At 42.4% G+C, this 13,126-nt stretch overlaps 1 protein-coding gene across 1 annotated transcript; it reads left to right on the top strand.

Annotated features, from left to right (window-relative positions):
• Positions 1–4,940: 4,940 nt before the first annotated feature.
• On the top strand, positions 4,941–8,021 carry LOC311496776 (high affinity immunoglobulin epsilon receptor subunit alpha-like; the record flags this gene model as incomplete). The annotated part of the gene is made up of 6 exons (XM_084556757.1): positions 4,941–4,971; positions 5,042–5,077; positions 6,461–6,721; positions 6,801–7,046; positions 7,122–7,274; positions 7,363–8,021. The coding sequence occupies 6 exons, from the start codon at positions 4,941–4,943 to the stop codon at positions 7,431–7,433; spliced, it is 798 nt and encodes a 265-aa protein (XP_084412883.1). The 3' UTR covers positions 7,434–8,021.
• Between the last annotated feature and the right edge of the window lie 5,105 nt (positions 8,022–13,126).

Raw genomic sequence — 13,126 nt, forward strand, 5'->3', positions numbered from 1 at the left:
CTGCTACCTTCAGTTAAGATCAGCTATGCGGGTGTGGCGAGGTGTGGTCGGGGGAGTTATGGAGGAGTCTATGCATAGTTATACTATCACTGAGAATGGTCACCGACAACGCCACCTGGGGAATTTCGCCCCAGGAAGTAGTTTTAAATCCCAGCCACCTGAAGGACACACGGGTTCGTTTGCTCAAGGCAAGAGACACAGTTCACTTATGAGGGGAAATATATATATACTTTATTACAAAAGGGTCTAAAACACACAGTAAAAACACCATTCACACAAGGGAAACTAATGGGGGAAAATGGGTGCTGAGGCTTACCGGTGTTGGAACTAGGGGCTGGGGCGGAGACACCCAACTAAAACAATAAACACCCAGACACTCGTGCCAGTCGCCACACATGCACACACAAAGGCAGTGAAACCCAGGACCAAAGGAAGCACAGCACACCAAACGGGGGGGGGGGGGATCCACCACCAGACCACCAACGCCACCACCGGACCTCAGCAACTAAAGAAGAAAACAGGGGAATTAGTGGGGTTACACTAACACACAAACAAAAGAAAACATCCAAACTCTAACCAAACAGGCAACTGGCAAAACAATATCCATCAATAAACAAAACAAAAATACAAACAGCCAATTGCCAGGTCTAGAAAATAATAATGAAAAATAATAAAAAGGAATCCACCAAACTGAATATCGAAATAAAGAAAAATAACAAGTCCAATAACAGGCAAAATAAACTAAGTAAACTATAAAAAGAAAACAAAATAATCGAACATAAAGGGGAGTAAACCCCACTACTCAGTCAACCGTTAAATGTAATCCCCCTTAATGCATGAAACAATATACGCCCGAGCCGCCCAATGGGCGGCTAAGCACCAGGGGAGACAATATAAAAACTGCGAAAACGATGCAACGCATAAAGCGAAGCATCAAATTACTAATAGGACAGCAGCAAGGTAAAGCAGCAACGAAGCAAAACAGCAGCGAAGCAAAACAGCAGCGAAGCAAAACAGCAGCGGTCCCCCGTAGCTGGTAGCAATAGGCGCGTTCGACTTGATGCAGATCTGTCTGAGTCTGACTTGACGTGATGCATCCTGGGATGGACGCAATGCATGCTGGGATGGACGCAATGCATGCTGGTTAGAAATTCTGTCCGACTTGAGTCAGACGGGGAGGGACTTACCACTACGTCACCATGTCACATGACCTTAAAATATCGCGGGAGTCTTCGCCTGCAGACAGATCTTGCAGTTGCTCTCCAACGAACTGCACGACCGGAAACCCGCCCTCATGACGTCAGTTCAAAGACGTGATTGGGCAGTTTGGGAGGAATCTCCTCATGAAGATTTTGACGTTTCTCGCTTCCTTATGTTGGAATATGCGAAAATGAACAGAAATCGAAGGGATACCTTCTTATATGTGATTTCTGCAACAATGGTAGGCTAGCCTACTGAAAACGTTGTACATCTGACTGCAGTTCAATGCAGAGTTCATTTCTTCGATTAAACAGTAAAAAGGCATTTTTAACATGTTGGTAACAGTAGAATAAGCGGGATAATGGACTTCACTCCATTAGACTATCCGAAAATAAACGCATCACGAGGTTGAATAGCCTGGGCTATTGGCTCAACTGTCAGCACGCTCGCCTCCCGATCCGAGGTGCTGCTGGTTCGAGACCGGGCGTGTGCAAAGTTCAACACAACGCAGGTTACATTCTAAGGCTTGGCGTTGGGCCGTTTTACCATCTAGAACGCGTGCATTCAATTTGTAGAAGTGTCGTCCATTATCCTTTACTTATATCGTAGTACTGCTTCTTCAGTATCATCCTAAATTGGTTTAGTGGGTAACACGTCAGTCTGGCGATCGGCCGTCCGTACTTCAAATCTTGTTAACGGTTAGTGGATTTTTGGGGTTCTTCTTCACACCTGTCTGTCCAAAAATGAAAACAAATGGCATTTAATCTCCATCTCAATATCTTTGTGTGAATTCGTTTCATGGTTGAGTTACAGGTGCTAAACGACTTTGGGTGTAAAAGTAAATATTCAAATAAGTAGCCTAATCAGCAGTTCATTTTCGCCAAGATTGGAGACCAAAGCACTATGCTACTTAATCCTTATTCAGTAGATTTGCTGCTATTCACAATCCTTTGCATGCAGCATGCTTGTTGTAACACGGGTATAAATTCCGGTAACTCCAAAGCTTCTATTTCGTCGGCAACAACGAATGCAAACACCGCGAGATCCGCCATTGTTTACACGAAGTTGACCGTGTCCGACTTGTCTGCAGCCGTTTTATGCTCCACCCCTACAGTCGGCGTAAGATCACGCTGACGTAAGCAAGTCAGACTCAGACAGGCGCAGACAAGTCGAACGCGCCTAGTGTATAGCGTGCTTAGCATCACGTGGCCCTGTCGGCTGATGCTGACGTCACCCGCGCACCGTTGACCACGGGGATCTGGGGACCCAATAAATCAATTAATAATAACTAGTATTGATGTACCAGAGTGGAAAAGGTGAAGGGGCTACGTACCAGTTAGCAGGGTTGGCTAGTCAACACATCACAGGGGGAGACAAGAGAGTGATGCACAGCTACAGCGTCTACCTGTGATCATATAATAATTAGCTGTGCTAACTAGCAGCATTCGACTGTGCAGAAAGAGAGAGAGGAAGACGCTCACCACCGAAGGCAATTCAGGCAGCACACACACAGGAGCACAGGAGGCACCCAATTAGATGCTCTGCCCGAGGCGGAAGTTCCGAACCGGAAATGACATACCCAGTCGGGGAGCAAAGAGAGAGCTGGCGGCGTGGGGGATCACCCCTTTTATAGGTCTGTGCGCCCCCTAGTGGTTGGCTGTATTGATGTCAATAAAAACCCACCAATCTCTATACTGCTACACGGGCTTATGGTGTTCCATGGGGCTCAGTGCTCCCTACACATCCTCTTCATAAATTACTATTTTCAACTGCGGGGAGTGGTTTCTAAACTTTACAAATTCATTTCTGACCCTCACAAGTCACTGCCAGTGGAAGCTACATGGCATAGGGATCTTTCTGTAGCAAATGAAGACATTTGTTGGGACAAAATATGGAAAAACTTGAGTGACACATCTTAGAATCCAGACCATATGCCCAGGGGTGGCCGAATTCTGGGAAAAAGTTTGTCATACGTTAAGCGACATACTTGGAGTCAGGGTCCCACTCTCGCCATTGTTGCTCCTACTTAATGACGGCTCCCCTCTAGATCTGACCTTGCAACAGAGACGTGTTCTGTGGGCAGGTCTCACTGCTGCCAAAAAAATGTTGGCTCCACGATGGCAACCACCACATTCTTTGACCTGGCAGCAGTGGGCCAACACCTTTCTTGATATAGTTTTGATGGAGTGTTCTGTTGCCCGATTACGTGGAGCCGGCGTTAAAACTCTTCGGGAGTGGGAGGTGGCTCATAGACTGGTGAAGGACAGAGTGCAACATGATATGCCGTAAAAAGTGCAGAATTTTCTATTTTTTTTTTATTTTTATTTTTTTCTGAGAGAGACCTGGGTGGGTGGGGGTGTGTGTGGGTGTGGTGTGGGGGGGGGGGGGGGGGGGGGGGGGGGGGTGGGGTGGGGGGGGGGGGGGGGGGGTGGGGGGGTAGTTTGTTCATGGGGTGTGGGTGTTGAACATTGAAAATTCTATGTTTGACTGCTGTATTTTGTCTTTATTTCATAAAGAATTGATCACAAAAAAAAAAAAAAACTAAAGGTAAACAATGATCTGTTAAGAAAAGGCAGAGATGGAACTGGTTCCACTGACATGAGACTAAGGGGGACACAGACAATATATACATGCTGGGGTAATGAGACACAGATGAAAACAATCTGTCTTCCTTCCTCAAGAAGACAGGAAGGACAAGCTAACTATAACACAAAAGGAAATGGTAACAAAATGGTAAATGGCCTTGCTTTTATATAGCACTTTTCTACTCAAAGCGCTTTACAGTCACAGACACATCTACCCATTCACTCACACAAGCACACACACATTTACACCAGTGCCACACACTGGGAGCAACTGGGGGTTCAGTGTCTTGCTCGAGGACACTTCAGCATGTGGCACATTCCGGGGATCGAACCGCTAACCCTCTGGTTTGTGGACAACCGCCCCCATGACAAGCTTTACTTCCACAGTATGACACATGGACGTTTAGTAAAACTCATCAGTTCATTCACCTGAAACATAATTCAGGTCTGGTTTTATCACTGTGCACATGACTATAAACTCTTTGAATTTTTCAATCTTGAGACATAGTCTGTGATTAGGTTAAATCAATGGTTATATGTTTGGATATTATCCAGAATGAATCATTTAAGTCCTTTCATTCCTTCATTGTCTTGTTCATAAGTCTTCATCAACAGACTGATTTAAAGTGTAAAGAAACTGTCACATAATGTGTCATTCAGTCTATAAGTCTGGACCAACAACCAGAGAAGTCAGCACCATGCCCTTCACTTTGTTCATTTTGTTTCTCACCACATTTCAGTGGTTAAAGCAGAGAGAGGAACAGACAGCCTGCAGCTCACTTCCTCTCAGTTCAACCGCTGCCTCCTGCAGAATCTACCAACGTGCAACATGATTGATGAGATCAGTCTATTGATGCACTAGTCAGTCATATCATTATTAATCTGTGCTCTAGTTGATCCACTGTCAGTGAAGGCATCACTCACATACAGCTGTTCTGTCAGATGTTCTTATCAATTGTGTCTTTACTCCATGTTATGGTCCATGACCTCATTTTAAATTGTCACGTCTCTGTTTCGTTTCACTGAAAATAACAAACATTTCTGAGAACCACAGAAAGGAAACCACAGCACTGACAGTCAGACGAGGGAGGAGGGATTTACTTGATGTGACTATGACCTGCTCAGAGTGTTGATATAATATGACCCAGCTGCAGGATGGAGGAAACATCTCTACTGTGTCTGCTCTGTAAGTTCTCTACAGTGTTTTCTTCTGGAAGGTGAAACCTCAAACTAACCTGAGTGTCATTTCCCTTTAGTTCTGATCTCTCTGCTGTTCAGCACAACAAACCAAGGTCAGTCAACTTCTTCTGTCACACTTTAAAGCTGAATTACTGAACGACAGACTTAATATTTCACTACAAAAGACTGAAATGTATTGCTGGGATTAAAAGAACTGCATTAGACTAGATCAGATCCAAATTGTTCAGGTCAATGACAATTAGTCATGGAGATCAACGCTGCTAGGAGCAATAGTCTTCACATTCAGAATCAGAATCAGCTTTATTGGTCAAGTTTGTGTCCGCATACGGGGAATTTGACTCGGTAACTTTTGCTCTCTTGTGTAAAAACACACAGAATTTAAATAACTGCAAACAATAAATCTCAATCTGTACACAAAAACTAAAAAAAAAGGAATTGAAAAATTAAAAAGGAAAAAAGGATAAGAGCACATATCATATATACAATGATCCAGGAATTTGTACAGTGAATATATACAACTAATGCATAGTTATTGTTGTTGTTCATGTGGACAGCCTGGGGGAAGAAACTGTCTTTTTGGTGGTGGTTTTGGCGTACAGTGCTCTGTAATGCTGGAAACAGATTGTGTAGGGGTTGTGAGGGGTCAGCTGCATCAGATAGGTCAACATCAGGAACATCCTGTGTCAGAGTGATGCTGAAAAACTAGTTGATGCATTTGTGTCGTCCAGACTGGATTACTGTAATTCATTACTGTCTGGCTCCAAATACTCTTTAAAAAGCCTCCAATTGATTCAAAATGCAGCAGCAAGAGCACTGATAGGAATTAACCAGAGAGATCATATTACTCCAGTTTTAGCTTCTCTTCACTGACTCCCTTTAAAGTCTAGAATAGAATTTAAAATCCTCCTCCTTACATACAAGGCCCTTAAAGGCCTAGCTCCATCATATCTTAAAGACCTCATTGTACCATATCATCCCAACAGATCACTTTGGTCTGAAAGTGCAGGCCTACTTGTGGTTCCTAGAATTTCAAAAAGTAGAATGGGAGGTAGAGCTTTCAGCTATCAGGCCCCTGTCCTGTGGAACCAGCTCCCAGTGTGGGTTCAGGAGGCAGACACTCTCTCTAAGGTTAGCCTTACAACCTTCCTTTTTCACAAATCATAGAATTAGGTTGACCTCTGTGACCCAGATCCATCCCTTAGTTATGCTGCTATAGGCCTAGGCTGCTGGGGGATGCTAAAGGCTTTTTTTTCTGTTCAAAAGGGCTTTTCTTGCCACCGTAGTCTTAGTGCTTCTCTGGGGCTTTCAGGCTCTGAGTGGTGGCATCTTGAGATGTTGATTGTCATTGATGCTATATAAAGAAGACTGAACTGAGCTGAATTCATTTGGTTCTTTAACTCAAATTATTATCTCACTATTTGTCAGATTTTATTGAAAATGTTAACATATAGTTAATCCTTCCCTCTTCCTCCCAGCTCGTCTGACTGTGAGTCCCAGCAGCTCTCAGTTCTTTAAAAGAGACTTTGTGTCTCTGAGCTGTGAGGAGGACGACAGCTCTGCTGGATGGACTCTGAGGAGAAACACCTCTACAGAACAGAGGACTCAGTGTGAGGACTGGGGAAAACCAGCTGGTTCTTCCTGTACCATCAGTGGCATCCTCACCAGGGACAGTGGAGTTTACTGGTGTGAGTCCAGAGAGGGAGCAACCAGTAACAGCATCAACCTCACTGTCTCTGGTAAGCTCAGACTGTGGAGTTAGTATTGATGAAGCTGTGTGGAAATGGATGAAATGCTGTAGTTTGTCTCTGTGTTGAGGTGGACCAGTGATCCTGCAGAGTCCTGTCCTCCCTGTGATGGAGGGAGATGACGTCACTCTGCTCTGTAAAACAGAGACCACTCCCTCCATCCTCTCAGCTGCTTTCTATAAAGATGGCTCCTTGATCAGGAATGAGTCTACAGGTCACATGACCATCCACCATGTTACCAGGTCTGATGAAGGCCTCTACAAGTGTAACATCAGTGGTCTTGGAGAGTCTCCATCCAGCTGGATCACTGTCACAGGTGAGGAGCTTCACTTTGATTTCAACTCTTATTTCATCCACATGTTCACCTGACCAGGTGAGATTCTCTCTACAGAGAAACCTACAGGCCTCATCCAGCCGACCTCTGGGGCCTCTCCTTCATCCTCCCTCCACCTTGTCCTCAGACTGGTCTGCCACCTGGTGGTGTTCTGTCCATACTTCATCTCCACTCTCCTCATGGTGTCTTTATGTCGACACAGACCAACAGGTAACACTCTGAATCACTCATCTGATCAGCTGATTATTCATCATACTTGTTTCCTCCTTAAACAATGTTTGATTACCTCATTTATCAGGACATGACCTCCTCGTCTCCATGGCAACAGCACCACCCACCCAGGCGGAGCAGAGAGACAGCCACCACTGAGCATCTCTCCTGAGTCTCTGATGGTGTTATCTTGACCTTTCTGTTTTCTTAGTAGCTGAGCTGGAGTCATTCATTCATTCATTCATTCATTCATCTTCTGTACCCCCTTATGGAGCTGGAGTCACTGCAGAGTAAATAAAGACCTGTGTCATCAGATAGAAAGTATTTGTACATGTGTGGTTTTGTTGTGGCTGACAGAGTGAGACGTCCTGTTGACCTTTGCTCACTGTCAGGTTTGATTTTACAGGTCTGACGTCACTGAGTGAAGGGAGGGTTTCAAATCTCTGATACAGACTCACTTTCCTCTTCTTAGTCAGAGCAGATGATGGTCAACATATTTTCATTAAAGTCTCTCTAAACATTTATGATAAATCTTTCATTAAGGCAATGTTCTGAAATCTTTCTGTCACTGGTCACAGCTCTACGGTGGCTCTGCTAGATTTTGTGTTACTGAGGTATTTTGGAATTGTTCTCACTCTAATTACAGATGTATGGTCTCTCTATAAATCTTTGATGAATATTTAGTTTGTTATGTTTGAAATGTTTCTTAAGCTAATGACAGCTGTACAGTATCTCTTGAAATCTCCAATAAATCTTAAGATAATACAGTCTTGCTGGTGATTTTATTATGATGAGATATTGTAAAATTCCTCTCACCCTGATGACAGTGCAGTGGTCTCTCTTGAAATCTACGATGAATCTCCAGTTGATGTAATGTTTTGAAGTGTTTCTCACACTGACAGCTGTCTGGTCTTCACACAGTCCAATCCAAAGTAAAATCTTTGATGAGAGGTTTTGTTGATCCGGGTCCTGGAAGGAGGGAGGGAGAGGAACAGAGGAGTGGGGGAGGAGCTGGTGATCTTCTTGTTCCTCAGATAAATTATTATTTTAGATTCTTTACTAACTTCTGAAACTGACAAAAGGACCAGTTCTAGATTGAAAGCAGATAAATACTAACATTAGAACTTCATTAATGATGAAGACAAAGTGCTGCTAACACATGACATGAACATGAAGGAATCTTTCTGAGTCATTCAGTCAGTTTTGTGACTTTATATCAGTTTGGACCAAGACAACAGAACCTGTCATAAACTTAGACAGAACAGACCTGATGATCCAACTGAAAGAAGGTTCTCAGTTCACATCACATTCAACTATCATGTGTGATTGGTTCTCTTGGTTCTGTTTTAATGAATGGACTAAAAGACACTTGATGACAGCAGTCCTAATCGTTGACAAAGACTCCTTCATGTTCATGTCAGGTGGACTTGAACAGCCAGTCAGGCCGTGATGGCAGCAGCTGGAGACTCTGTTAACTACGAGTCCCACGTCCTGCTTTGTCTCCAGGTCAGGGACCAAAGTCCCTTTCAGGACGCTGACTGAGCATCCACACATTAGATGGAATCACTCTTCACTGGTGACGACAGAAGCAGACTCTGATTATCTGACAAACAGAACAGTGTTTCTGGCAGAGACTTTCTATTTTTGTAATACTAAGCTACTGTGACCAAGTCAAGTCTCTTGTGGATGAATAAAGTTTATTCTAAGTTGAACTGCAGCTGAGCTTCAGTCTGAACAGTTGCTGAGCCCTGCAGAGGGCGCTGTTTCTGAGTTGAACTGAAACCTGCTGCAGACCTGCTTCAACTGAGCTCTAAGTCCTGGATCACTTCCATCTTCAGTCAGAATGTGGTGCTGTGGAGGCAGCAGCATCCAGATGCTGCAGAATGAGGAGTTCAAAGATCAGTGATGATCCCAGAGCTGAAGCTCAGAGGGCTTTATAGTGAACTCTGCAGAGAGGAAGCCTCGCTGCTGCAGCCGTGGACACCACGGTCAACCATGAAGGTCAAGAGTCAGAGTGAGAGCAGATGAAGGTTCAGAGAGCAGCCCAGCTCAGATGTCTCAGTGTGTTGATGAGGAGACAGGATTCAGGATCACGTCTTAGTGTTCCAGGATCTCTTCATCTTAGTTTCACAAACATTAATGTGTCTCTGATTTACAGCAGGTCAGTGAACATCACTGAGGGAAACAAGAAGCGACAGTAAAGAAGACAGAGAGCAGCATCCTGCAGCGTTTGCTTCCTAAGTTTCTGTCTGCAGGACAAGAGTGAAGCAACATTTCCTTTTATTGCATTCAAACACATTCCTCTGAGAAACACACTCACACATGTGGCAGCTGGACTGAGTTCTAGTCCCAGACATCAGACACAAGGAGACACTGTCCTCCCTCTCCTCTCTCTCTGGTCATCTGAGCTGCTTCACAGTCTTGAAGCTGCTATACTTTACTTCCTGTTTTGAAGAACAGCCTGTGTGATTGGTTGATTCGTTTCAGTGGTTTTCTTAGCTTTTCTTCTGTTTTCTGTCTGGAGTGTGTAGAGGTGAGAAATAAGTGAAGTTGTGCAGGATGAAAGTCACAGACTGCAGTGTTCCACTTTGACCTGATGGTGGTGCTGCTGTCTCTCTGTTACAATGACTCCACTCAGACTACAGAGTAACAACATTAAAGTCTCTCAGTCAACATTACTGACTATAATAAAGTGTTTCCATGGAAACCAGCTCAGAGAGCAACAAGAGAAGCTTCATGTCTCCTCTGCTTTAGATTCTAATTTGCCTTTTTCAAGTCTCCATCAGTCTGAAATTACCGTATTTTTCGGACTATAAGTCGCACTTTTTTTCATGGTTTGGCTGGCCCTGCGACTTATACTCAGGTGCGACTTATATATTAAAATATATAATTTCACCTGTTCGTTATTTTCATACTGACAGCCGCGAGAGGGCGCTCTAGGCTTGTGTGCCAGTATCTGCTACTTCTTTTACTCCTGCGTAATAGCGGCGGTGCGCCGTCTACTAGAGGTGTGAGATACCGCTAGATTTGGTATCGATCCGATACCAAGTAAATACTGGGCCAGTATCGCCGATACCGATACCGATATCGATACTTTTTAAAAATTAAGGTGGATGCACCATCAGTCTGAATCAATCTAAATCTGAATTAATTCTCATGACATTTTAAGTGTTTTCGTGATTTGCCTTTTGGATTATTAATCAATTAAAGTCCAGTACAGAATTTGGTTTATAAGTAAATAGAAAATACTTTATCACAATAAAAGTTTTTGTTCAGAAACACAAAATGATCACTTGAGGACAAATAAAAACAAATTATTTTTCAGGCATGTTCAGAAACTACAATAAAAACTTAATCTCTCCCTTCATTGAACTTCTTTCTGGATTTTCTTTTCTTAAATAAACAAAGTGTAGAAAATTATCACTCCACAACAAATATTATAAATAATGTAAGGACGTGTTTAGGAAGTACAATACAACACAAAAATAAGACAACATTTCTCCCCTTTAGTGCACTTTTTTTCGTCGTATCAGCGATCTGTAGGGGCCAAGTGGGCGGGGATTTTAAAAATTTCTATATGCTTTTACAAGTTTGTTGTGTTACCACTGTATCTTACCACCTTTTTACAAATAGCACGACTTGCTATCGTTTCATTTTCGGCCCGAAAATACAACCAAACAGACCTATTCTTTCTCTTGTTGTGTGTAATGCGTTGCTGCTGGCCGAGCCTGGCTGGTAGCGGTGGGCGGCGTTCGGTGTTCGGTCACCTGGCGCTGCGGAGTCACGTGACGGTACAACAAACACACGCGAGGGGGAAGAGGAGCAAAACGAGCCTGATCTGCTCTGTGACAGCAGCGGCATCTAGACAAACAGAGTCAGGTCGCTTCTTTAATGAAACGAGAGAAACTGAAACTTAAGTATCGATCTCATTACATTGGTATCGATCAATCTCGATACCAACGTTGGTATCGATATAATCGATATTTGGATCGATCCGCCCACCTCTACCGTCTACCTCCGAAGTTCGCGGATTTGCTTAGAAGTGACACAGCCCTGCAAACATTTCGACGTCTAATAAAGGTTGAAACGACGTCTAAACGTACACGTCGCCAGGAGGTCTAAAAGTAATGCTGAAATGCAAATTGAAACGACGTCGCGTTGCAACCTCGACGTCTTTTTAACGGTCGTAAACAACGTCTCCACAACGTCACGTTGTAACACAGATGTCTTCTAAACGCGCATTATTCACTTTCTAAAAATGATCCAGTGTAAATATTCTGATATATATATTTTACAGCTGTATGTGTCGAGTTTTAGATGTTGTTTCTGCGGTGAAGTGAAGTTAAAAAGAGGTTGACAAATGCAGGTAGAGAAGATGTTGACGTTGTGATCTGACGTCTTTTCAACCTTCATTTCAGCATTACTTTTAAAGCCCCTGGCTGCGTCTAGGTCTCGACGTCGTTTCAACGTTTGTTCAACGTCGAAATGTTATCTGTTCAAATTGACTGATTAACTGTAAAAACGATTAGTGTTTACATATAGATAATACATTTAATGAATAATAAATGATATTAAAAATATTTTTTTGCTATAAATTAACACATTTATATAAATACAATGTATTAACAGAACCTACCTTTGGGGGAAATTATAAGTTTGACAACACAAAAGTGCAATTTCTTTAAAGTTTTATTACACAAACATAATTAGAACACTAAAAAAATAATGAGACCAACATGATTCTTACACATACAGCTCTGGAAAAAGTTAAGAGACCACTTCAAAATGATCAGTTCCTCTGGTTTTACTATTCATAGCTATGTGTTTGAGTAGAATGAACACTTTTGTTTCATTCTATAACCTACTGACAAAATTTCTCCCAAATTGGAAATAAAAATATTGTCATTTAGAACATGTATTTGCAGAAAATGGCAACAGGTCAAAATGACAAAACAATTCTGGTGTTTTCAGACGTTGTATAATGCAAAGAAAACAGGTTCATATTCATTTTAGAACACAACACTACTTTTCAAACTTAGGAGGAGTTTAGAAATCAACATTGGTGGAATAATCCCAATTTAATCGCAGCAGTGGTCTCTTTATTTTTAGCTGTATGTGCAATAAACATAAAAACACCAACACAGTTGAAAAACACTTCACGATCACGATCTCCTCTGGCCCCCTCTCCCTCCTATCAATGGCTCCTTCACCTGGTGTGGAGATCCTCACTCTGTCATGGGAAGCTGGAAAAACATTTGAAGTATATTACTTAACAATTCTTAAACACATCTTGATAAATTGTACACCGTTTTACCATCTAATTCACCTACGTACATACTACATACATCACATGAATGTTAAGTCATGAAACAGACATAAATTGCTTTTTGGTTATATTTACATAGGCCAAAAAGTCCCAGATAATGATAAAATAAAAACATTACATGATTTTAAATAGAAGAAGCATTGTTGATTAACAAAGCAGACAATTAGGCATTGCATTAGGAGTCAAATTTTTATGTTTACAATCCACTGAATATTAACATTTTAGCAGCTAATCAATAGATTAGGCTACTATTGTTTTTTGTTTGTTTGTTTTTTAATGAAGATAAATTAACATTTTCACATTATCTTGGGGAAAAAAATGCATTTTCTGGACACCTCCATGTCAGCTCGTCTGTATAAGTGCTTCACTGATTTATGTCTGGACTTCTAAACTCCAATAGTCCAAAAATATCAGAATATTAGACAGAAAGCACACTGAAGAGCCCTGTTTCATGTTAGCTGAGTGAGCATCTAGCTTGAAATCCACTCGACAGTTAAACACATAACGCACGGTCGGTCAATGCCAC

The sequence above is a fragment of the Chelon labrosus genome, assembly GCF_963514085.1.
Source record: "Chelon labrosus genome assembly, chromosome: 1".
NCBI lineage: Eukaryota > Metazoa > Chordata > Actinopteri > Mugiliformes > Mugilidae > Chelon > Chelon labrosus.